Source organism: Phocoena phocoena, chromosome 3 (assembly GCF_963924675.1).
Source record: "Phocoena phocoena chromosome 3, mPhoPho1.1, whole genome shotgun sequence".
Taxonomy (NCBI): Eukaryota; Metazoa; Chordata; class Mammalia; order Artiodactyla; family Phocoenidae; genus Phocoena; species Phocoena phocoena.
The window spans coordinates 56264639-56292113 of NC_089221.1; the positions used below are offsets into that span (position 1 = coordinate 56264639).

General features: G+C 35.7%; 1 protein-coding gene across 1 annotated transcript in view; it reads left to right on the top strand.

Moving 5' to 3' along the window:
- Positions 1-27475, top strand: part of BDP1 (B double prime 1, subunit of RNA polymerase III transcription initiation factor IIIB) — an 86201-nt gene that overhangs the window by 15464 nt on the left and 43262 nt on the right. Inside the window, exons 8-18 of the mRNA XM_065873651.1 lie at positions 4332-4386; positions 7317-7460; positions 9845-10123; positions 11225-11372; positions 14996-15154; positions 18017-18176; positions 19828-19919; positions 21939-22134; positions 23057-23190; positions 25293-26337; positions 27041-27228. Of these exons, the coding sequence (XP_065729723.1) occupies positions 4332-4386; positions 7317-7460; positions 9845-10123; positions 11225-11372; positions 14996-15154; positions 18017-18176; positions 19828-19919; positions 21939-22134; positions 23057-23190; positions 25293-26337; positions 27041-27228 (2600 nt within the window). The remainder of the gene's footprint in view (positions 1-4331; positions 4387-7316; positions 7461-9844; positions 10124-11224; positions 11373-14995; positions 15155-18016; positions 18177-19827; positions 19920-21938; positions 22135-23056; positions 23191-25292; positions 26338-27040; positions 27229-27475) is intronic.

The window sequence follows — 27475 nt, forward strand, 5'->3', positions numbered from 1 at the left end:
CATAGTATCCTCTTAGAAGAAGAATTCTATTTACCTTCCATCCTTCATTCTATTACATGTTTTACTTCTACTTATAAACCCTACTACCCATGAACTTATTTTAGCTTAGAGAGTCTTTTGTTTTTAACGGAAATTTAGTAGATTAAAGAAACTACAGTTAACCCTTGAATAATGCAGGGGTTAGGAGTGTCGATCCTCCTTGCAGTGAAAAATCTGAGTATAACTTATAGTTGGCCTTTCATATCTGCGATTCCTCTGTATCTGCAGTTACGTATCCATGGATTCAGCCAAACTCGGATTGTGTAGTACTGTAGTATTTACTATTGAAAAAAATTCACATATTTAAGTGGATCCACACAGTTCAAAGTTAGGTTGTTCAAGAGTCAACTGTAGTCTTTAATATTTAGCCACATGTTTACCATTTCTGATGCTTTTCACTCCTTGTAGTTCTGAATACCCTATCTGCTGTTGAAAAATTCTTTCAGCTTTCATTTTTCTGAAAGACTTTTTTTAGTCTCATTTTTGCTAGGTATACAAGTCTGGTTAGATAGTTTTGCCTTTCAGTGCTTTTAAAATGTCATTCCATTGTCCACTGGCCTCCAGTATTTCTGATGAAAAGTCAGCCATCACTCATGTCATTCATGTCATGAATTGCTTTTCTTTTTTGTGTTTAAGGTTTTCTTTTTTTTTCTTTTTTCTTTTTTTTCGGTATGCGGGCCTCTCACTGCTGTGGCCTCTCCCGTTGCAGAGCACAGGCTCTGGATGCGCAGGCTCAGCGGCCATGGCTCACGGGCCCAGCCGCTCTGAGGCACGTGGGATCCTCCCAGACTGGGGCACGAACCCGTGTCCCCTGCATCAGCAGGCGGACTCTCAACCACTGCGCCACCAGGGAAGCCCGGTTTTCTTTTTTTTTTTTAATTTATTTTATTCAAGTATAGTTGATTTGCAATGTTGTGTTAATTTCTGCTGTACAGCAGAGTGATTCAGTTATACATATATATGAATTGCTTTTCTATGACTGCTTTCAAGATTTTTTTCTTTAACTTTGGTGTTCAGCAGTTTGTTTATGATTTGCCCAAGAGTTGTTTTTTAAAATGTTTTTTCTGCTTTGTTCCCTGCTTCTGGTGCTCCGCTTACCTGTGTTAGTTTGCATGACATTGTACTACAGATTACCAAAGCTCTGTCCATTTTTTTCCCCAGTCTTTTTTCTTTATTTCAGTTTGGTTAGTTTCTGGTATCATGTTTATAAGTTCACTGATCCTGTCTTCTGCTATCTTCAGTCTGCTGTTAAGCCCATTCAGTGAATGTTTCATTTCTGATATTATACCTTTCATTTCTGTGATTTCAGCTTGGTTATTTTTCTTAGTTTCCATTCCTCTGCTAAGATTTCTGTATCTGCTCATTCCATATTTTCCTTCAAATCCTTGAACATATAACAGGGGCTTTAACTTTCTCATCTGCTAATTTCAACATCTGGGTTATATTGGGATCTGTTTCTGTTGACTCTTCATTTCCTTGACTGCATCACATTTTCATGTCTTTTCTCATGTCTTGTGGATTTTTTTTTTTCAGTTGCATGTTGGACATTGTGGATATGTTGCACAGTGTCTGGATTATGTTTGTTTTTATTTTGTATTTTTTTCCTTTAAAGAGTGTTTAGTTCTAGAAGGCAGTTAATATATTGCCAACTCTCCTTCTTCTTCCCAAGGCTTGATTTTAGGCTTTATTAAGACTGGTCCTTACTCTAGGTTTCTCATCTGAACTACAGAAAATAATTTGTGTTACTGTTTTCTAATCGTTTCTAAGGGTGGTCATATTACACCATTCTAAGTGTACAGGAAAGAAGGTGATTCATTACATGTAGTATATCCCTTAGGGCATTAGGGCTTAATTCTCATGCTAGAACCTCAGTTGAGAAAGGCTACTCTAGGGTGTGATCCCTGTCTCTAAGTGGTGGTTGTTCTGGTGTCTGAGGTGAATGTTTGGATGTTAACAAAATCTTTCCATTCATGTGGGAAGAACCCTGTCATCTCACTATGTTACGTGACCTCTAGTATCTTCTTTTTGCTCCTGTCCCTGTAGTAGCTGTTCTCCACTAGAGCTTATGCTCTGGGCATATGGAACCCAGACCAACAGCCTATGGGATACTTCTACCAGACTTGTGAGACTCCTCTTTAAATAGCTCTCTTCTCTGTAGAACCCTGCCCCTAAGGATTATCTACTTCCTCAGCTCAGTAGGATCTCTGTTCTCTGTTTGGCCTTTTTCTCTCTTTCATTGGTTAGGAAATTTAGCCCAGGCAGACAGCCAGTGTGAACGTTGGTACATCTTTTGTGTTTCCCTTCTCTCTGGGATTGTGGGATTGTAGTCTTGCTCTGCCTATTGTCTAGTGCTTGAAAATAGTTGATGCATTTATTTTGTTTGGTGTTAAAATTATTTACGTTGGGTTGGATATGTGGAAAAAGCCCGTTACCAGTTTTTGTCAGGGCCAGAGATGGAAATTATGGGATTTATTTTGTAATTGTGGAATTTGGCCTACAGTGGTTCCTGCCTATGAATTCAATGATTAATATCAGGGAATTCGCTGGTGGTCCACTGGTTAGAATTCTGCACTTTCACTGCTAGGGCCTGGATTTGATCCCTGGTCCGGGAACTAAGATCTCACAAGCTGTGTGGGGTGGCCAGAAAAAAAAAATGATGAACATCAATACATTCTTCAAAAATATTTTAACTTGTTCTGGATTATATTCTCAATTAAGTAAAATATGATGTAGCAATGTTTTAGAATTGAATAATGCCTAAAGCCTGCTGTTATTTCTCTCAGGATGTTTAATTTAGTAATTGTAGTCTGTCACTTTTTATGTGACTTTTGTTACATGTGGACCTGACTTTTGTTAACTTTTGAGGAAATGTTTAAAGAATAATATGATCTTTTAAGGGAGAAAGATGATCTTCCTTGAAAACTTCTATACTACTTGGTAATAAGTTTTATGAGGAAAAATAAAGAATGGAATAGAGGGATAATCTGTAGGTTGAAAGATGTTAGTCACATGAAGTTTTAAAAAAATAGGAAAGGCTAAACTATAGAGCTTAAGGATGTACGCTTGGATGATAAACAGTGAGGAAATGTAAGAAAGTGATTGCTTTAAAGTCAGGTTAGGACTTCCCTGGTGGCGCAGTGGTTAAGCATCCACCTGCCAATGCAGGGGACTGTGTCCCTGGTTCGATCCCTGGTCTGGGAAGATCCCACTTGCCACGGAGCAAGTAAGCCTGTGTGCCACAACTACTGAGCCTGTGCTCTAGAGCCTGTGAGCCACAACTACTGAGCCCACGTGCTACAACTACTGAAGCTGGAGCGCCTAGAGCCTGTGCTCCGCAACAAAAGAAGCCACCGCAAGGAGAAGCCTGTGCACTGCAGCGAAGAGTAGCCCCCACTCGCCGCAACTAGAAAAAGCCTGCGTGCAGCAACAAAGTCCCAACACAGCCAATAAATAAATAAATAAATTAATTAATTAATAAAAAATATAAAGTCAGGTTAGTGGGTAGTTTCTTTTGGAGGGAAGAATGGGGCCATGAAGAGGTTCTTTATTTTGTGTGATTTTTCTCTCTTTTTTTTCAATAAAACAATTTTTGTATTTTTAATAAAAGCTTTCGGACCACTGATCTGTAGAAGGGAGAGATTGGCTGATTGTTCCCTCCTGCAGGGTGTGTTTGTGTATGTGTATGCCCTCAGACTTTCTAATGACCTTAGGATGCATTGAACCCTAAACCTTAACCATCTCCATCTTAAAGGAGGTAATCTGGAGTGGAATTGGGAATGGGGCTCTTTGGTGCTCAGAAAAGCATGAGGAAATGTTCTTAATATAAAGAAGTTTCTAAACATAAACTTGGCCTGCTTCAAAATTTTGCTTAGTTGTTTCTTTACAGTTTCCCCTCCATGCCATTAAAAACAGAATAATAATGTAAGAGGTTTAACTTGATATGAATATACTAGTTTTTAAAGAGTTAATACTGGTTAGCTTAATTGATTACTGTTTGATCTGTTTCCACGCTAGTGGACTTTATTTTTTTTCTATCCTCTGTAAATCCAGTTTTCATTGCTAATTCATGTTACTGATCATAAGGAGGAGCACAGAGCTCAGTATAAATCTTTCATTTCTATTTTTTAAAAGCTAAGGGTTTAAGTAACTCGCCTATCAGCAAAGATGTATTATTTATTAGAGAATCATATGTTATTATAAGAATTTTATTTTGATGCTTTTTTTAAGATATAATCTGCACTTGTTTAATGGGAGAAAATTACCAAAGAGTTTTTGTTTTGTTTTGTTAACAGAATAAATTTAAACGTGAAGAGAAAACAAATGGATGGAGAATAGACAAAGCATTCCGTAAGTATTAAGACCTCTTTCACAAGGAATCATTTGGAGATTCTAAAAAATGACCAATGTTTTGTCTTTGGTTCCAGTGTGTTTTAGATTTGTTTCATCCCTATATTGTCATAGGAAGAGTAAGACTGGAAATTTTTCTCTTTAGCAGTTCAGGTCTGGCAGTTCATATAGATCTATAGGCAAGGGAATAGCTAAAACATCAAGAAGCAAGTAAGCAGAGTTCTGAGTCCAAGAAATTAGGGGGACTGAAGATACTATTTCTAAGTGCTCTTTATTCTGGGGGAACTGTACTGAAGAAGAGGTTAATTGTTTCTGGAAGATATTACACTATAGATGATTCCTTACCTACTGTGGTAAGTCTGTCATTCAGTCAGTAATACAGACAGTAATACCTGCTGTGTGCTAGTCACTGTTGTAGGCATTGAGGATATCATGGTGAACAGGGCAGATGGAGAATCCTGCTTTTAGAGCCTTAAGTCTCATTGGGTGGAGGAGGAATATAATTGGTAAGCAGGATAATTTCAGATAGTGATTAATTTCTAAGAAGAAAAAAGAGGGAGTTAGGGGGTGGGTGTTTAGATTGGGTATTAAGGGAAGTTCTGTCTGAAGACGTGATTTTTTTTTAAAATAAATTTATTTGTTTTATTTATTTATTTTTGGCTGCATTGGGTCTTCGATGCTGCGCACGGGCTTTTCTCTAGTTGCGGCGAGTGGGGGCTACTCTTTGTTGTGGTGCGCTGGCGTCTCACTGCGGTCGCTTCTCTTGTTGCGGAGCATGGGCTCTAGGTGCACGGGCTTCAGTAGTTGTGGCTCTCAGGCTCAGTAGTTGTGGCTCGTGGGCTCTAGAGCACAGGCTCAGTAGTTGTGGCGCACGGGCTTAGCTGCTCCACAGCATGTGGGATCTTCCCGGACCAGGGCTCGAACCCGTGTCCCCTGCATTGGCAGGCAGATTCTTAACCACTGTGCCACCAGGAAGTGCCTGAATAGGTGACGTTTGAATTTAGACCTGATTTGAAGAAATGATGTATACCTTTCAGCTTTTATCTAATAACCTCATTAAAATGAACATTGTTTCTTTTTAAGTCCAGAGAACTACATCAAGGGATCTGTAAAGAAAAACAGAATTAAATGTACTATTTAAAGTAGTTCCTGTATTCTTTGTTTGGAATATAGTTACCAACGTTTCATGATTAATAAGTGTATTCAGTGTTCATTTGCCATAGTGCTAATCTTAGAAAAAAATTCTAAAGAGAGGTACTTAGATTGTATAGCATGTACATTTATTTTATGAGTAGACACAAAGGTAGATGAGTGGACCCTATACCTTACAAATGTGGTATTGAGTCCTCAGGAAAACCACTTCTAGGAGTGGCTTCTGGAATATCTGGAATATTTTAGTCCTCAACCCTCTCCATTTTAGAGAAGTGGTCTTGAAACTTTTCGTTATGTTTAATGAATTATAATCAGAAAAGAGTCCATAAATCTATAAACTGTCTTTATGGGGTGTGGAACCATTGTTAAAACCATTATAATAGAACCTTTAAAATTCACTGTTTGATGCTTTGTAGTGGAAATTGTTAAAACACAAACACAAAAAAACCCAAATGGTGTTTTTTAGAACTTATATTTTTAATTCCTCTGAGAACTTTATGGATTATTTTAGTGCTGTGTTTTTCAGAATCATTTGTGTGGAAGGTCAGAACAGATAAAAAGCTGGGTCCACAATAAAATAGGGCTTTCAAGAATCTCAGGTTTGGGCTTAGTTTCCTGAGGCTAATTTACTTTTGTTTTGGTATATACCTCTTTTTCTGAGGCCATCTTGTGATCATCTTGTAATCAGAACAATCTTGGAGCTTATGTATATAGAGCACCATTTTCCCTGTATTCACTTCTCTGTATTCACTGTATTTGTAGACACAGAGCTGAGGCAAGGATTGACTCCTGGAGTGGATTCATTCTGGTTTGTTCATAGATTACTCTTTCTGATATAATACTGTTAATAGGTATTTAGTGAGAGTGGTCCTGATCAATACTCATTTACTATCCTCTTCGCTGATATTTGGAAGAGTAAGAGTTAATAGTGAAAGAATTGTAATAAAGTGAGGACATAAAGTGGTGGATAGGCTTTTGAAGACTTCTTAATCATCCTAGCCTTTTAAAAAAGCGTATTTATAATTATGGACAGTGCAATTTATAGTTTGAGTTTTTTTTTTTTTTTTTTTTTTTTTTTTTATGCGTTACGCGGGCCTCTCACTGTTGTGGCCTCTCCCGTTGTGGAGGACAGGCTCCGGACGCGCAGGCTCAGCGGCCATGGCTCACGGGCCCAGCCGCTCCGCGGCATGTGGGATCTTCCCAGACCGGGGCACGAACCCGTGTCCCCTGCATCGGCAGGCGGACTCTCAACCACTGCGCCACCAGGGAAGCCCATAGTTTGAGTTTTGACAAAGAGTACACCTGTGTAACCACCACACAAAACAAGCCATGGAACATTTTCATCACTCTTGCGAGGCCACTTCTTTCCCTTTCTAGTCAATCTCCACTCCTAATCCTGACTCAGGCAACTACTATTTTCATTTGAATCATCATAGGTTAGTTTATCTTGTTCTAGAACGTCTTATTCATAGAATCATACAGTATATACTCATTTGTGTTTGGCTTCTTTCACTCAGCATGTTTTTGAGATTCACCTGTATTATTGCTTGTATCAGTAGTTCCTTTTCTTTATTTTTTAAACTAATATAGTTTGTTCCTTTTTATTGCTCAGTGATGTTCTGTTATGTGACTGTACTACAGTGATTAGAGTTCTTTGTCCGTTCTGCTGCTAAGCCCATTTGCTTTTGATATTATACTTAAGAAAAATTAAAACTTGAAAGTTCTTTTCCTTTTTTTAAAATAAAAACTTGAAGTTTCTTTTTTTTTTTTTTAAACAGAGGAAAAGCGCCCTTTTGACTTCGATTTTTTTGCTCATTTGCTTCAGAAAGTTCTTGCTGAAGAAGAGAAAAGAAAACAAAAATCTGTTAAAAATCAGACTTTAAAGGAGAAGAAGTCCTCTAAATCACGGAAAAATGTAAAAGGTATTTATTTAAAAGAAAGTGTGTTATTTTACTTAATAATAATAGGCTTGCAATATTGTCCCTCAAGTCTTAGGGTGTTCATATGTAGTTCAGGTAGTTGAGATCATCAGGACATCCAATTGGAGGGAATTGATTTTTCTTCAATCTTCTAGTTATCTGGCCCCAAACAGCAGCTCCCTTTTAAATTTTATAATTGGATGGCTGGGTTATTTGACATCTTTCTTGCATTGAGGGCATAGTTGTAGCTAATAAAGGAGCATCAGAATATTGGGGTGTCATGTTTGGTTACTTATTATCATTTTTCTCTGTAAAACAAATCTGGCACAAAAGTCTAAAAAAAAAAAAAAAGGAACTCTAATACTTTGGGCTTGTGACTCAAAGCCCACCTTATTTCTGAGTGTTAATGTTGACTTGTACCAGGTAGGAAATTGTTCATATGTGAGTATTTCTATTTTTAGGCTTATATTTTCTTAACTATTTGAATTCTGATCTGAGGACATTGTTTAGCTATAATCACATAATTTGAAGAATCTTTGAACTACAGGGAACCTTATATATTAGTTATACATTCCAGCCCCATTCCTTTTGTTTTAATAACCCAGAAATAACCTCAGAGATCCTAAGTCATTTTTTCCTAAGATCTCACAGTGTTAGTAGTGGTAGAGGCAGGATTCAAGCTAGGACTGTGAGAGCCTGTGTAGGGGGACCCCAAGAGCACCCCCAGGTTCAATTATTTGCTAGGACTCATAGGATTCAGCATATAGTTGTACAGACAACTGAGATTTATTACAATGAAAGTATACAGAGCAAAATTGGCAAAGGGAAAGGCACATAGGTCAAAGTCTAGGGAAAAGAAGTAAAGCTTCCAAGAGTCGTCTCCCAGTAGAGTCACACAGGATGTGCTTAATTCCCCAACAACAAGTAGGAATGAGGTGTAAAAAGCTGTCTACCAGGGAAGCTTGTTAGAAACTCAGCACCCAAGATTTTTATTAGAGGTTGGTCATGTAGACACCTTCTTCCTGGAATGTACCAGAATTCAAAACCCCCAAAAGGAAAGCATTTGTTCAGCATAAACCACATTGTTTATTTAAACAATTTAGGTATAGCGAGCCACTTTTGTCAGTTAGGCTGGTGGGAACTCTCCCCAAACCCAAGTTTACAGACGCAGCCCAAGGGCCAACCTTTTTAAACATTTTTTTTTTTTTTTTTTTTGCTGTACGCGGGCCTCTCACTGCTATGGCTTCTCCTGTTGCGGAGCACAGGCTCCAGATGCGCAGGCTCAGCGGCCATGGCTCACGGGTCCAGCCGCTCCGCGGTAAGTGGGATCCTCCCGGACCAGGGCACGAACCCGTGTCCCCTGCATCGGCAGGCGGACTCCCAACCACTGTGCCACCAGGGAAGCTGAGGGCCAACCTTTGAAGCAGGCCTTTCAAAGGAGAGGAGTGAGGCCGGCTTTGTTAACTCCTTCTGCACAGAGCCAATATAGAACTTCTTTTTCTAGAGCATAGTGCCCCTATCTTTTTAAAAGTAGTATTGATAACTGCAAAGTTATTTCATTCTTTAGTCATTTTTTTAACTTACATAGCCCTGGGAAATTAAAATAGATATGTTAATCTATCACTAATCTTGTGGTTATTATGTTACAGTGTTAGCATAAGTAACTCACTGTGTCTTATTTAATGTGAGAACTTTTCAGGTACTTTGTTACAAGTCTCAGAATTTAAAAATTGCTGATTATTATTCTGATAAGGAATAAATCCAGCATATTTTCTTAGTTTTAAAATCTTGTTTTGACTTTTTTTGAATAAAAATAAATAACATTTTGTTTTTTAAAATGTAATTCATTATTTTCATCTTTTGATAAAGTTAACTATTAATGTGCCTTCAAAAAAAGGCACTAGAAATTGTTTAAAAATATTTGTTAATAAGGTTGTTCATTGAAAAACAAAGGATACAGAAAATAAAATACTTGAACTCTCTCTTGTACCCTGCCCTCAAAGTCTTAGCTTTCTTAGGGATGATTGTTAGTAAACTCTTTTCTATGCTTATAAATGTGTATGTGTCTTAGAGTACATGTAATTGTTTTTCTTAAAATAAAAGTGTGGTGATACTGTGTATATTGTTCTGCAACTTGATTTTTTTTTTTAAGGCAACAATATTTTTTGAAAGCTTGTACATGACTACATACAAACCTACCTCATTGTTATTTGCTGCATGGATTTCTATAGCATAAATGTATTATAACTTATTTAGTCATTCTCTATTGGACAGTTTAGGTTGTCTTTAAATTTTCGCTCAGACATCCTTATGTGTTTATCTTCTCCACCTTTAAGAATTTTTCTGCAGGCTGTTTTTATATTTATAACAATTTCTCTTACTTTAAGTGAAAAAAGTCTCCAGTGAAAGAGTGAATGATAATCCAGATGAGTCTGTGAGCACTAGAATTTCAGACACAGAAGAATCTCAGAAGGATGCTCAGACAGTTGAAGAAGAACAGTCTCTGACTTTATCAGGACAGGATTCAGAACAGAATGCATTAGAAGAAGATATAAATCAAAAGAAAAGGAGAAGAAAGAATCAGGATGAAAGTAGTGAACAAGAGGTAAATCTTTCAGGAAATGCCACTGTTCAGCCAGGCTCTTCTAAAGGAGAAAACCACAAAAGTAAGTGTATTACATATGTTGATAGCCCCTATATTACTTGTGAAGACACGTACACTAATATGATGTATAAGTTAACTACTTTTCTTCTGGATAGTAGCAACTAATAATGCTTATTGGTTCTGTATTCATGGTACTGGGTTAAACCCTTTTACTTTTAATTTAAAGAAAAAACATTTATTAAAAAAAGAGTGAAATGGGGAGATATTTCTCTCAAGTTTGTCTCTGAGATGTGTTACCTCCTGTGTGTTCACATTAACAATTATTCTAAGTCACGTGCATATAATTAAACGTGTATTGTGTCTGTTAATAAATCACAGGTTTTCACGTTCTGTCTCTACAGAGCACTTCTATGAACCCAAAATAAGTTGTTTAATTTGTATAAAAGGTACTAGAATAAGTATTCCTCTCTTTTTTCTTTTCTTTTTTTTTTTTTTTTTTTTTTGCGGTACGCGGGCCTCTCACTGCTGTGGCCTCTCCCATTGCAGAGCACAGGCTCCGGACGCGCAGGCTCAGCGGCCATGGCTCACGGGCCCAGCCGCTCCGCGGTATGTGGGATCCTCCCAGACCGGGGCATGAACCCATGTCCCCTGCATCGGCAGGCGGACCCCCAACCGCTGCGCCACCAGGGAAGCCCTCATTTTTCTTTTTTAAAGCTCCCTAGTATACAGACATTTTGACACTTGTGAGTCACTAGGGAATGAGATCTAAGAGTTTAGGGAAGTCTCGGTCTCTTTCTTGAAGAATTCACATATAGATTACTTAAAGCAGAAAACCAATTAAAGAGAGGAGAAAAAATAGTAACAGATCAGAACAACCTTTCTGTAAAATTTAAGTTTTATGTGGTTCAACTTCACCAATAAGATTTTAGTAAGTGAACCCTGATAGATAGCATAGTGTGATTTATAAGCATCATAATATGCTCTTTGTGGCTTACTAGTAAAGACATTACATATAAAGTAGAATAGCTCAACTTTTAAGAAATTGGACTTTGGGATAATTTCTTAATCATTACATTACAGTGTTATATGTAAATTCCTTTGTGCTTTAAATATATATGTTTTTGCTATCATTTTTATAATAATATGCATTTTGTATTAATAGATAAATGCCTGTCTTTAAGTCCTGAGATAAATGAAGATGAAAGCAATAAGGAACAAAAGCTTCCCTGTGTACAGAACACAGATGACATTGTGGATCTATCCTCTAATGAAAAGGCTGAGAAAAGAACTGACCCTGCTCTTTCACCAAGGTATTTTATGTATCTTTACTCACTTTGTCTACATCTTCTATCAGTTACCAAAGGAGTGGGAAATCTCCACCTGTAATTGTGAATTTGCTTATTTCTCTTTTCAGTTCTATTTGTTTTTCTTCATGTCTTTTGAAGCTCTTTTGTTAGGTGTATACATATCTAGGATTGTTGTATCTTCTTGGTGAAATCACCCTTTTATCATTTGTGTGATATCATTCTGGTATTGCTGTTTGTTCTGATGATTGCGATGCCACTACAGCTTTCTTGTGGTTAATGTTTGCATGGGTTTATCATTTTCTATAAAGATTTTCTCTTGATTTTTGGTTTTCAGCAATTTGAATGTGATGTATCCTGCTGAGGTTTTTTTGTTTGTTTGTTTTTACTTGTGGTAAAAAACACATAACATGAGATCTGCTCTTCTTACGAGTTTTTAAAATGTACAGTGTTGTTAACTATGAGCACAGTGTTGTACAGCAAATCTCTAGAACATTTTCATCTTGCATGGCTGAAACTCTATATCTTTTGAACAGTAACTCTTTATTTCCTCCTTACCCCAGCCCCTGGTAACCACCATTCTACTTTCTATGAGTTGGTTACTTTAGATACTTCATGTAAGTGGAATCATAAATATTTATCCTTCTATGAGTGGCTTATTTCACCTAGCATGATGTTTTCAAAGTTCATCCATGTTGTAGCATATGAAGGATTTCTGTTTTTATGGTTGAATAATATTCCATTGTAAGTATATAGCACATTTTGTTTATTCATTTATCTGTCAATGGACATTTAGGTTGTTTCCATCTCTTGGCTATTATGAATAATGCTGCAATAAACATGGAACTGAAGATATTTCTTTGAGACCCTGTTTTCAGTTCTTCTGGGTAAATACCCAGAAGGGAAATTGCTGGATCATATGATAATTCTGTTTTAAATTTTTTGAAGAGCCTCCATACTGTTTTTCATTGTGGCTGCATTTTACATTCCTACCCACAGTTCATAAGAATTCCAGTTTTTCCATACTCTTGCCAGCATTAATTATTTTCTGTTTTTCTAAAAAATTAATATATATATTTTAATTAATCCTTTTTTTTAAGTACATATATATTTTTAAAAAGTAATGTTAGTATAATATAACAGTTCCTAACAGGTGTGAGGTGATACCTCACTGTGGTTTTGATTTGCATTTCCCTGATGATTGTGATGTAGAGCATCTTTATTTTATTTTATTATTTATTTACTTTTGGCTGCGTTGGGTCTTCGTTGCTGCACGTGGGCTTTTTTTAGTTGCAGCGAGTGGGAGCTACTCTTCGTTGTGGTGTGCGGGCTTCTCATTGCAGTGGCTTCTCTTGTTGCAGAGCACGGACCCTAGGTGTGTGGGCTTCAGTAGCTGCGGCACGTGGGCTCAGCAGTTATGGCTTGCGGGCTCTAGAGCACAGGCTCAGTAGTTGTGGCACACGGGCTTAGTTGCTCCACGGCATGTGGGATCTTCCTGGACCAGGGCTCCAACTCATGTCCCCTGCATTGGCAGGCGGATTCTTAACCATTGCGCCACCAGGGAAGTCCCTTGAGCATCTTTAAATATTACTTGTTGGCCATTTGTATGTCTTCTTGTGGAGAAATGTCTATTCAATTCCTTTTCCAGTTCTTTAATTGAGTTATTTGTTTTTCTGTTACTGAGTTCTAGGTGTTCCTTTTATATTTTGGATATTAAGCCCTTATCCAGTATATGGTTTACAAATCTTTTCTCCCATTCCATAGGTTGCCTTTTGACTCTTGATTGTTTCCTTTGCTGTACAGAAAGTTTTTGGTTTGATATAGTCCCACTTGTCTATTTTTACTCCTGCCTGTGCCTTTTGTGTCATGTCCAAGAAATTATTACCAATACCAATCTTATGAAGCTTTCCCCTATGTTTTCCTTTAGGAATTTTATACTTTAAGGCGTTACCTTTAATGCGGTGGGCCTGGGTTCAATCCCTGGTTGGGGAACTAAGATCCCACAAGCTACGTGGCATAGCTGAAAAAGAAAACAATAAAAGGTGTTACCTTTAAATCTTTATTCCATTTTGAGTTGATTTTTGTGTGTGGTATAAGGTAAAGGTCCAGTTTCTCTTTTTTTGCATATGGATATCTAGCTTTCCCAGCATCATTTGCTGAAGAGATTTTCCTTTTCATATTGTGTAGTTTTGGCACCCTGTCAAAGATCATTTGACTGGGTGCATGGGTCTGTTCTGTTCCATTGGTTGGCATGTACCCTCTTCTGAAAATTTTGATGAAAGCCATTTATTCTCATGTAGAAAAATACCTATATGCACCTGTGCCAATGTATTCATACAATACAGAAGATTAATAATTTCTTTGAAGCCAAGCCATAGACCTCAGGCCCTTAACTTGCTGGGTGACAGACATCTAAATTCTGACCTCAGAGACACAACTAATTTCATAGACTATGCACAAAACAATACTGATGACTTTTTTAAGGGGGAAAGCTACCTGTAATGACTTAAAATACCAGTTGGTTTTGTAAAACAGTGAACTGATTCTTATTCTAAAGCTAGAGTAATTAAAAGAGTGTGGTACTGGAAAAGGCCAGACAAATGGACTGAGAGGAAAATTGGATGTAGAATCTAGGAAGAGAAATTTAGGCATCATTTAGATGGCAGAGGTAGCATTAGAAATTAGTGGGAAAGATTGAATTAACCATTCATTAAATGGTGCTTAGATATGAAAAAGATAATAGTAGATCCCTATTTTACCCTATGCACTAACCTCCTCATAGATTAAAGGCTACATATATAAAGCAAATCTTTAAAACTTTTAGGAGAAAATGTAGAAAAATAATTTTGTGATGTCAAGGATTTCTTAAGACATAAAAAGCACAAACTTTAAAGGATGAAATTGATAAATTCAACTGCAGTAAAATTAAATACTTCTGTTGACAAAAGGCTCCATGAAGAAAGTAAAAGGCAAGCTATTGATTGGGAGGTTTTATATGTAGCATCTAGCCAAAAAAGAATATAGAAAGAGCGCTGGGAAAAGACAAACACCCAGTAGAAAAAAAGAACAAAAAAACAAAGCATGGCTGAATGTGAATTTGCGTTGAAACTGAGTGCTCGTTAGTACATGGCCATCATTTATATTATCGCTAGTTGAAGTACTTCCTAATACAGCAGTCCTCTCTTTGCACGCTACAGCATTAACTGCAATTTGTGCATGTTGCAACTGTGTCTTCGATTTCCATGGCTCTTGGGTAACACAGTGCCATGCAAAGCAAAGACTGACAATACAAAATTTTCATGAAAGATAATTCCTAAACATTACTATGATTTTACACATACATTTGATTTGTGAACCCCATGTAGTTATGAGTTTTTCATTTTGTGACTTCTTGAGCACTTTCCCTGTTCATTTGTGACTGTTATTATCTCCTAAGATACAGTGTTTTATTAACATGGTGCAAGGAGGATCATAGAGAAACCAAAATATCCATTTTGATTATTCCGTGATATGGAGGATCATCTTCCAGAGTTTTGGCTTTGTATATTTTAAAAAAATCTTTTAAATAATTAGTATAAGATGTGAATTACTAAGGGTTCTTTTCCCCTGATATATTTTCATTTCCATAGTAGTCAACAAGATGCCGTATCAGTAGCAACTGAGACTTCAGAATCAAGCACTTCATATTTGCCTTCATCAGAAGGTGGAATTAGAGCATTGTGTGAGGTGAATAATGCTGCGAGTAGTTGTACAGAAGAAGGAAATGTTGACCTAAAAGATAAAGCACTGTAAGTATTTTACATGGTAGGATTTTGAAATTTGTTTTCAAAATTTTGATAATTTATTATCATTTAAAAAATGATAATGTTGCTTCCTTTAGGAATTAGGAGAGGACTGTAGACCATTTAATATGTAATTGTACTGTGGTCTTAGTGACATTAAGGTTTTTCACTTTATATTTCATTATAGAAAGATTATCTTAGTGATACGAGTTATAGCAAACTGGTAACTTATGATGAAATTCTAAAATAATTTGGAAGCCAAATATTTGCTATGAGATTTAACTTTTACTTGGTTTGAGTTATTTTTCATACCTGTTGTCAAAGTAGTAGATTTTGATATTGATGACTTTAAAGAGATTATGTATTATGTTTTCTAGTATGAAAATACTGATTAAATTGATATCTTCACTAAAAACAATAAAAGCACCACAAGAATCTCCCTTTGAAAAGATATCTCAGAAGTTCAGACTTCCTTTTTTATCTCCTCCATAACTCCTTATATGGGCTTAAAAGTTTAGTTTATGAATTTTTATTTTCAGTAAAGCATAGTCACATTGAGAATCAAACTTTTTTTTTTAAAGATGATTTTTAAATTTATTTATTTATTTTTGGCTGCGTTGGGTTTTCGTTGATGCACATGGGCTTTCTGTAGTTGCAGTGAGCGGGGACTACTCTTCCTTACGGCGCACGGGCTTCTCATTGTGGTGGCTTCTGTTGTTGCGGAGCACAGGCTCTAGGCATGTGGGCTTCAGTAGTTGTGACATGTGGGCTTCAGTAGTTGTGGCACGTGGGCTCAGTAGCTGTTTCTTGCGGGCTCTAGAGCGCAGGCTTAGTAGTTGTGGAGCACGGGCTTAGTTGTTCTGCGGCATGTGGGATCTTCCCAGACCAGGGCTTGGACCCCGTGTCCCCTGCATTGGCAGGTGGATTCTTAACCACTGCGCCACCAGGGAGGTCCCAGAGAATCAAACTTATTTTTTTAAATAAAAATTTAAACTAGTCTTTGGAATAGGCAATATATTCCTGTGGTTCAAACATCCAAAAGTGTAAGAAGGTATAGAGTGAAGTATCCCTCCTGTCATGTCCCCATTTACTCTAACAAGTAACCAGTGTTATTTATTTCTTAGTCTTTCAGAGATTAAAAAAAAAAGACATAAAAGCTAATACAAATACATAAAGTTTATATATATCTTACTCTTTTTAAAACCCTAATGGTAGCATAGTATAATACCATTTTGTAATTTTTTAATCTTATATCGTCATATCTTTACTTAAAGACCTTTATTCTTTTTATAGTTGCATAGTGTTCTGTTGTATGGATGAATCACACTTTATATTATCGGTGCCCTGTTGATGGCTATATATGTTGTTTTTACAAACAATGCTTAGAAACTTGTACTTCTATCCTTTCACCTTTGTGCCAGTCTATTTGTAGGGAAAGTTCCTAAAATGAAATTGCTAGCCCAAAGGACACATTTGTATGTGAGTGTGTGTACATTTATACATTTATGATTTTGATAGATACTTCCAAAATGCTCTCCATAGGAGTTACTCTAGTTTATATTCCCACTCACAGTGTAAGAAATGGCTCCCTACCAACAGTGTTATCAAACTTGGATTTTTGCTACTCTTGATAGATTATAAAATAAAATAATATCACAGTATAGTATATATACCCCAGTCCTCCTTTTCTGACAGGGGTAGATAATTCTTTTTTTTTTTTTCCTTTCAGTTGCTTACTTAAAAATTTTCTAACCTAAGGAAAAGTCAAAAGAACAATGAACATCAGTATATAATTCCCCTTAGATTCTCTGATTCTTAATATCTTTTCACATTTGTGCTTGCTCGCTCTACTTTTTTTTTTTTTCAATCTTTTTTTTCTTTTTTGGCCGTGCTGTGCGGCATGTGGGATCTTAGTTCCCCAACCAGGGATCGAACCTGCACCCACTGCGTTGGAAACACGGCGTCTTAACCACTGGACCGCCAGGGAAGTCCAGCTCGTTCTACTTTTAATTTGTACATTTCTTCCTGGGAGTGAAGCTGAGCATCTCTTCACATTTAAAACCTATTTTTTTTGTTTTTTTGTGAGTTCGTATCCTTTGTCCAGTTTTCTAATGAGTTACTGGTATTGTTCTGTAGGAGGTCTTTACAGTTTAGAGAGGTTATTAGCCTTGTGATATGAGTTGTAAAACATGTTTTCTTGGTTTGTAGTTTGACTTATGACATATGTTTTGGACATGTAAAAGTTTTTGATTTTTATGTTGTCAGATCTCTCTCCTTTTTTTTTTTTTCTTTTATGGCTCCTGATCTTTTAATCAAGTTTTAGAAAGGCTTACTCTACCTCAGAGTTACAAAAGAATTCATTCATGTTTTCTCTATGGTGTCACTTAAATCTTTGATTCATTTAGAATATATTGTGAGTACAGTGCAAGGAATGGAGCTAATTTTATTTTATTTCCCAGTATTACTAGTTTTCCCATCACCGTTAATTTAATTTAACATTTATTTTTAAAAATATATTATTTTTGTGGTCATCGTATTCTATTTTGAAATGACAACTTTATTGTATACTAAAATCATGTATTTTGGAGTCATCATCTCAGTTTTCTTTTGTGTTTCATTTATCTTTTATTCATGTGTTAGTACCACAATATTTTAATTATTGCTGCTAAGTAGTATATTTTTAACATCTGATGAAACAAATTAGTTACCCTTCATTGCTCTTCTTGTTCAGTCTTCTTTGCTACATTTATTGTAAGTAAGCTTAAAGGAGTTCTTTTCTAGCTGTGAATGGATTTTTAAAGAATTTTCCAGAATTTATTTTGAATATGCCTGCATGTTGGTACAATTTAAATAATGTTAATTTTCTAGGGAAACTGGTCAGACAGGAAGTATTAAACCGAAGACAAGAGGACGACTCCAGAGACCTAAACCCAATTTATCAAGGGCAGTTGGGAAGAAATCAGTTCTTTCACAAGGGAAAACAGATACAGAGAACAAGAGTTTACATACAGAAACTTCAGTTGAAAAGGTATGGAGTAAGAGACTTAAGGGAGATTAAAATTATAAAGTATTTTTTCTAAATAGTTGGGAATAAAAATGTTTAACTTATAATTACGAAGTAATGTTACCAATAGTAAAGCCAAGGTATGAGAACTTCAAACATTAATATTAAATTTGTCTTACTAGTCTCATGTTGTATACATTTTCTTTAGAATATAGGATATATCATTTCGAACATCCTTAGCAGTAACAAATATATCTTTTGTTTACTTATATAAAATATTCAAAATATTTTTTAAACCAGCTATAATAAAATTATAACCACAACCCTCTTATCTATATACAGAATATTCCTCTGTTTGTCCTTCATAAACTTTATTTCTCTTTTTATGGAAGTAAACATTTTTGTAGTTTTTAGCCATATATAATATTTAAAACATTTTTCTCTGAAACTGTCTATTTACCTTTCTTGGGGTTAATTGATCTTTTTAATAGCTGCATCAGGTTAACATTATTATAAATTTACCTAACCATTTCTCTAATGTTTAGGTTGTTTCCATTTTTTTAATCCTTGTAAATAAAAGCAAACAATTTTGTAAATAGGCAAAGAATAAATTTCCAGAGGTGGTGGGATTAATGTGCCAAAGTATTTTAAATATTTTTGGCTCTTGTTAGGAAGTGTCAAACTGTCAAAAAAAGGAATCTTGGGAATTCCCTGGAGGTCCAGTTGTTAGGACGCTTTTGCTGCCTGGGCCCGGATTCAATCCCTGGTCGGGGAACTAAGATCCCACAAGCCCCGTGACCAAAAAAAAAAAACCAGGATCTATTTACATTGCTTTAAGCATTAAATGAATGTTCCTGTTTCCTTGCCAGCATTATATTGTTAAAAATGTTTTATTTTTGCTAAGATAATTTTTTAAATTTTATTCTTTTTTCCTTTTATGTGAAATCTTTTTAATCTTAATAATATAACTATAACTATATTATTATAATCTTATGAGATGTTTTTAAATTCTAGAAGGTTGGGAAAATACAGATTCATGTAAAAGTTAAAACAAAAGTTAATTTTATTATCTACATGCAACCAACCTTTTAGACTATATCCTTCCAGCTTTTCTTTTACATTCTTGAGTAGTAGTATTAATTCACTTTTGTATCCTTCTCTGGTATTTTAACATTTCATAAATATATTTCCATATCATTAAATATCTTTTGAAAACATGGTTTTTAGTGACTTCATAATATTCTATCAATGGGTATAACTGAATTTATTTAACCGTTTATTTATTATTGGATATTTTGTCAGTTTACAGTGTTTGCTGTTTTGCATAATGTTCCAGTGAACAACTTTGTACTTAAATCTTTGTCTAGATATTTTCTTAGAGTAGAGTCTTAGAAATGATATTACTGGGTCAAAGAATATGAACATTATTAAAGTTCTTGATCCATGTTGGCAAAAGGCTTTCCAGAAATGATATACCAATTTGTGCTTCTATCAGTGACGTATGAGATTATATGTTTAAAAGGTTCTCATCTGCCTTTATGATTTTAACAACTATCTTTTAATAATTAGAAGTACAAAAAAGTGAAATTTTATTGTTTTAATTTCCATTTATTTATTTATTACAAAGTTTGAACTTTATGTTAAGTAGATTAAATATAAAAAATTAAATTCGTAGAATCATATGGAAAAGGATAAAATGAATACACTTGGTATTTCTGGAATGGAGAATAAAGAGAAAGAGAATCCAGAGGCTGATACTGCATCTAAGTAAGTATTTAGGAAATAGAATAAAAATAGTAACTCTTAGGAATGATTGTAATGACTTATTTTCTACTTAATGTCTGCATTTTATTTTCAGCTAGTGTATTTAAGTCCATTTTTAACTATAGGGATTGTTGAAACATTTTAATAATGATCTTTATGCTTGGTATTGTAGAAATAAATTATAGTATGGATCCACTGGTGAGCAATTACATTTCTCCCTCAACTTCCTAACAAGATTTTAACAAAGTCTTGTTAGATGAATTAATGGTTAAGATGTATGTTTCTGGATAATTTTATTTATAGCAAGGGGTTTCCAAAGGGAATATTTAGGGGAATTCCCTAGTGGTCCAGTGGTTAGTGCTCCATGCTGCTACTGCTGGGGCCACAGGTTTGATCCCTGGTTGGGGAACTAAGATCTCGCATGCTGCGCAGTGCGACCAGAGAAAAAGGGCGGTGGGGAATCTTTAACTTGGAGTAGAGATCTAGAATAGGCCTGCTCCAATATAAATCTGAACGAGTGGATTCTGGACTGTATGTTTATTCCATAATCTGTGTCCAGTGCCCTGGAGGTGTACACAATGGTGTCCTGGGGAATAGTATTCCATGCTTGTCAGGTATAGATTTTTCCAATTTTGTGGTGACAATTTGATTTTAAAATGCTTTTTTTATAGTCATGCTTTTAGGGCTATGTCTGTTCTAGAGGGTTAAGGTATAGAGGTGTATGTTTCTTTGAGGGTGTTCTTAAAGACACTTGTGAATTATTATTATTATTTTTTAAACATCTTTATTGGAGTATAATTGCTTTACAATGGTGTGTTAGTTTCTGCTTTACAACAAAATGAATCAGTTTTATATATACATATGTTCCCATATCTCTTCCCTCTTGCGTCTCCCTCCCTCCCACCCTCCCTATCCCACCCCTCCAGGCGGTCACAAAGCACGGAGCTGATCTCCCTGTGCTATGCGGCTGCCTCCCACTAGCTATCTACCTTACGATTGGTAGTATATATATGTCCATGCCTCTCTCTCGCTTTGTCACAGCTTACCCTTCCCCCTCCCCATATCCTCAAGTCCATTCTCTAGTAGGTCTATGTCTTTATTCCTGTCTTACCCCTAGGTTCTTCATGACATTTTTTTTTTCTTAAATTCCATATATATGTGTTAGCATACGGTATTTGTCTCTCTCTTTCTGACTTACTTCACTCTGTATGACAGACTCTAGGTCTATCCACCTCATTACAAATAGCTCAATTTCGTTTCTTTTTATGGCTGAGTAATATTCCATTGTATATATGTGCCACATCTTCTTTATCCATTCATCTGATGATGGACACTTAGGTTGCTTCCATCTCCGGGCTATTGTAAATAGAGCTGCAGTGAACATTTTGGTACATGCCTCTTTTTGAATTCTGGTTTTCTCAGTGTATATGCCCAGTAGTGGGATTGCTGGGTCATATGGTAGTTCTATTTTTAGTTTTTTAAGGAACCTCCATACTGTTCTCCACAGTGGCTGTATCAATTTACATTCCCACCAACAGTGCAAGAGGGTTCCCTTTTCTCCACACCCTCTCCAGCATTTATTGTTTCTAGATTTTTTGATGATGGCCATTCTGACTGGTGTGAGATGATATCTCATTGTAGTTTTGATTTGCATTTCTCTAATGATTAGTGATGTTGAGCATTCTTTCATGTGTTTGTTGGCAGTCTGTATATCTTCTTTGGAGAAATGTCTATTTAGGTCTTCTCCCCATTTTTGGATTGGGTTGTTTGTTTTTTTGTTATTGAGCTGCATGAGCTGCTTATAAATTTTGGAGATTAATCCTTTGTCAGTTGCTTCATTTGCAAATATTTTCTCCCATTCTGAGGGTTGTCTTTTGGTCTTGTGAATTATTTTGTATTCCAAATGGTTTACTTATTTATACCTGGGAGAAGAGAATACTGAAGACAAGCATGTATGTAATATACAAGTAATTATGTGACTTCAGAATAACCATTGATTTTATTCCTTTGTAATTACTCTAGTTTGAGTGAAAAAATTTGTCTGCAGGAAGATGATCAACTAAAGGCTTTCAGACCTGCACGCCTAATGAGGGGCTTATTGCAAAGGCCAAAGCCAAATGTAGATAAAGCTGCTGAAAGAAAAGAAACTGTTACATCACAGGAAAAAATTGGGGCCGGTGTAGAAAAGAATGAAAATGAGTCCTGTATCGATAGAGATGTAAGTACTCTGATGCCCTCCAGTTTTTTGTTAAACAAATACATAAGCCTCCTTTCATCCCCCTTTTTAAACAGCAGTACTGTATACAATTATGTATATTGTTCTTTAAATTTAATGCCCAAATCTCATAGCCAGCAGCTTTGCTAATTGTGAAGGCACTTAGCTCTCAGCTCTGTGGATTTTAAGCATTTATATGATGAATCATCTTGCTTTCACCTTACTCATGTTTGGACTTGCCTTCCCCCATCACTCAGCAGGTGTTTGAATTCTACTTCCCTTCTGAAAATATAGCTATGTATATGAATTTTAATACTGACTTAAACAAAATAAAATGCTAAAAGCTCCCTACTAAAATATTCCAACAACAAAGATGATAATTTTAGATTATTTACATAGTAACTGGTCTTTGTGATAAGAGTAAGAGTTGGCATGATTTGAGATTTGAATTCCTTCTATTATGATTCCCAGGGTCTATAATGTGATTGTAATAATCAAAAAGATTTAGAAAGATAGACCCCAAGGGATAATTTTAACAGATCAGACTGAAGCAGTTACATGCTTTCTGATTAGGAGGAAAAGAATGGGGGCTTTGAGATGAGGTAAAAGGTGTGGCTTGTGAAATTTCCTGTATCTAAAGAACAAACATTAAAAAGTGCCCCTTAGGGAATTCCCTGGTGGTCCAGTGGTTAGGACTCCGTGCTTCCACTGCAGGGGGCCCGGGTAAGATTCCGCAGGCTGCACATCGTGGCACCACGCCACACCCCTGTCAAAAAAAAGTGTCTCTTGAATATCATTTTATAATTTTGAAATGTTTACCATTTTCCTTGTACTCAAGTCGTACATAATTTTCAACGAAGTCTTTTATAAGTGTGTGTTACATTGTGAGACCTAAAACTTTTTTTTAAATGTGTTTGTTATTAAGACTCCTGAACAAATAGAAGATCAGGCATGTAAAAATTTTGATTGTGAAGACATCACATCACAATCTGAAAAAAAAGATACTTCTTTTCAAAATGTGCAGTCAGATGAGCCCAAGGCTCTTAATGAATGTCTGAGGTAAGCATCATCTTATTAATGATATAATAGTTGAATTCTGTGTAACGTTTTAGAAATTCTTAATCATTTTTTAAAAATAGCAAATCAGACTGATTTTGTTATCTGTATATCAAGTTACATAATATTTACAAGTGTAAATTCACCTTTCAAGGCAGTTTATGTCATTGCCTTCGTGTTGATTTCTCACTTTTTGGTGTTTTGATGAATTGATTTACCCATCGCAAATTAGACCTTGAGTTAACATGGAGAGAGTATTATCACTTCACATGCATAGTAAATTACATGTTTATATCCAGATGTGAAAATGCTACTTACTTTCTTAATATTTGTTTCTTTGGGATTAGATTGATCACATATTACCTTTATTTAAGGTTTATGTAAATTTTAAGTAAAACTCATACTTCCCATAGCCAAAGCTCTCTGAATTTGTTGTTTCCCCTCTGCAGGCTATTAAACCAGATCAGCGGAATTATTAGTGTGCTTTTAAAACTTTTTTCCTTTTGGGAATATTCAATGCACAGAAGTACTGAGAACAGAATAACAGACTCCCATGTACCTGCTATCTAGTTTCAACAATTATTTATATTTTACCAATCTTTACATTTAAAGTCTGGCCTATTGTATACTTTATTACAGCTGTATGAGCCTGTTTAAATACTACCTAACCTGATAGTGAAAGCTAGGTTTCCTGAACTACTCAAAAGATCTTTATTAGAAGACAGAAAAATTCCTTTATTCCTCTCTTCTTTCTCTATTCCTTTGTACCCCCTCCCTACACCCCCAACCTATTTTACTTCTCTGCCACACAAACTCTGGGTAGAAGCCTGTACAACTGCATTATTGCATTGTTGCATATCTCTGATACAAATATTAATTACAGATAGCTCACAATTTGGATATTTTGTTTGTATTTTTTTAGTTTAAACCAGACTCCATTTTCATGTGGCTTAGTAGAAAACCAAGTTTTCCCTGAGTGGCCTTTGGGTTTTAGAACCCTGCTGGATTGTTCATAACTCATATCCAGTCTGATATCAACAACTTTCCTCTCCAAAGGCAGTGACCTTTCTGGCCTTTGAATCTCCAGTATTCACAGAAACAATTCTAAGATTCTGTGTTTTATCAAATCATATCCCTGTTTATATCCAGTAGGCAGTTTCCCTCCTCCCCAGTCTCAAACACTGAACTGTTCAAGATGCTATGTAAGAAACTGAAAGAAGAGAAATATCTACCCAAGAAAAGGGCCTCAGAGGTCAAAATCTTAACCAGTCACTAAGTGCTCTTTCATTCATTTGTATATTTTTATTGGTTTTACTCTATTATTATGATAAAGCACAAAGCAGAGCATGCTGCTGCTTTTTTGAAGAACAAGGTGCTTATACTAGATAGTGATTGTTGTGTGCCCAGTAGCATTCAACAGACTGCAAAAACAGACTGTTGTTTATTTACTCTTTTCTTTCATTCCCACAATGTATTATGAAATCACAAGCTTTTAGAGAAGTGACTGTACAGGAAATCTCATTTTTAATTGTTTTTAAAAAGTGAGGAGGGGCAGACCTAGTTTTTAGTCATAAGACTGTACCTTATTCAAATTATACCTCCACCCAGCTATTTGAGATCCTGGTTAGTTCTGGCCATATAAATGAGTTCTTTAACTCTTACAGCAAGACATATGTCTGGATAAAGGAGAGTAGGAGCAAAAAGGTAGGAATAGCAGCCACAGATTGGTCTAGCCCCGATGTAGAGGACTTGGAGAGTCTTTCTCAGCCAGTATTTGCCAAGGATGATGTGGATGACAATTAGAAAGAGACTATTTAGGCCTGATTAGCTGCTACTCTAATTGACCTTATTGATAGATTTCTCTGTATATACGTCTCTATATAATAAATATATTTAATTTTTTAAAAAATTTACTGTAATATCCAAGGATAGAATTTTTTTCTCTACTTTAATTTTTAAATTTTGCCCAGAGATTCTTGGTGCTTCATTAATTTTTTTTTTTAATTAGAGAATTCCTGGTTTTTCAGTAGTGATTTCTCAACCATATCTCTTCAGTTGGCAGTCTAGTTTACAATTTGATTGTGTATCTTTTTTTTTTTTAATAGTATTCAAGAGGATAATAAAGCAAATAAACAAGTTCAAATTCTGAAGACTCGATTTCAGAAACCAAAGCCAAATATAAGAAGAAGAACTGGAAGAAGAGAAATTTTCTCAAAGGAAGAAGAGGTACCAAAGGAGGTTCTTGCCTCTGAGGAGATGACAACAGCTTTGAGAGAAACTGCAAGATTGGAAACCTCACCAAGGGAAAAGGTACCTGTGGAGACTAATACTGCTAAGGAAATGGAGTCAGATTTAAAAGAAACTGAAAGGAAAGATATCTCTCCCAGGGAGAAAATACCAGGAATGATTGATGTCACTGTGGAAATGGAGACAGATTTGAGAGAGACTGGAAGAGAAATTTTCCCAAGGGAGAAGATAACAAAGGTGACTGATGCCACTGAGGAAAGAGAGACAGATTTGGAAGAGACTGAACGAAGAGAAATATCCCTACAGGAAAATGCCCCAGAGGAGGTCGATACTATTGGTGAAGTGAAGACAGGTTTGAAAGAAACTGGAAGAGAGATTTCCCTAAGGGAGAAGATACCGGAGATGATTGATGCCGCTGAGGAAGTAGAGACAGATTTAGAAGAAACTGAAAGAAGAGAAATAACTACACAAAAGAAGTCCTCAGAGCTCAAAACTATAGGTGATGAAATGGAGACAGATTTGAACAAAATTGGAATAGAAATTTCCCCAAGGGAAAAGGTACCAATGGGGATCAGTGCCACAGGGGAAAGGGAGATTGATTTGGAAGAAACTGGAAAAAGAGACATTTCCCTGATGGAAAAGGTATCAGGAAAGATGACTGCCATTGAGGAAACAGAGGCAGATTTGAAAGAAACTGGAAGAGAAATTTCCTTTAGGAAAAGCCGATCAGAAGAGATCAGTGCTTCTGAGGAAAAGGTGGCAGATTTGGAAAAAACTGGAAAAATAGACATTTCTCTAAGGGAAAATGAACCAGAGGAGACTGGGACCTCAAGACAAACTGAGTCAGATTCATTGCAGAGGGGTAGTGGTGACTGCAGTGCTGTGCCTTCACTAAATATTAAAGTATGTAGTTTTCTGTCCTTTAAAAATATTTTTTTGAATACTTTTTCAGAGAGAAAAATATCAAAATAATTCCAGGATTATTGCCCTTAAGTCCAACAACATTTAAAGTCTCTAAAAGCATAATGTCTTTCCCAGCCCTAAATTCTGTGTTTCAGGACCTTAAAGAAATTATATATTCTTTTTTTTTAATAATTGAAAACATTTTATAATTGTAGAAAAGTTACTGTTCTTAATGTCAGTTTAAAGTTACTCTTAGATAAAAGAAATACAAGAGATTGGACTGAATTTGTGCTAATTCTAGTATGAACATACACTAGAATTATTTCTTTTGACCCTATCTGTATCAGTTTTTCTCTTTATTTCCTGTCCCACCCCACTTCACTCCACTTTTAAACGTTCATCTTATTAAAAGTTTCCAGTTAATTGAAGTTGAAGCAATTCTAACATTTTCCAGTTTTCTAACTTTTTTTTGGGTAGGTAATGGCATTTGTAGTTTGGAAAAAACATATAATAATATGCAATATAGAAAGAAGAGTTTTCCAAATTCTGTGTTTTAGCATTTGTAAATTAAATTTTATTTTACTTAAAAATTAAAACCCCCCAAACTTCTGGCTTTTTAAAAACAGTGTGAAGAATATAGGCTTTTGTTTGAAATGTATGACATGCTTAAGGAATATTTTAATATGTGCTGATTTATTTCCAGGACATTAGCAGTGAAGTACAATCCGTGGTGGATGTATCTGTAGAAGAAAAAAGAAATTCTGAAAAGGAAATATCAAGTCAGTTGAGTCATTTGAACATTTCTTCACAGACATCTGAACTTGATAAAATAGAAGACCAGAGGATGCGATCTCCAGATGTTCCAGAGCAGTTTTCAGATATTAATTTAAGGTACAAGTATATAGGTCTGTGTGCTTGTAAAGAGGAAGCATATAAAGTTATATTTGCAGATTATGTTAAACTAAATAAGGTTTTAAGACATATCATCTATAGCATAGTGTTGAAATTTTTAAGCTGGTTTGGGGAAGACTGGGAGAGAGATTTGAGGTCCTTCTGACAGTAGATGGTGAGAATTACTAACATACAAAATTGTGTACAACACATACTTTTAAGTCAGTACAGGTGTGACAAACCTGTA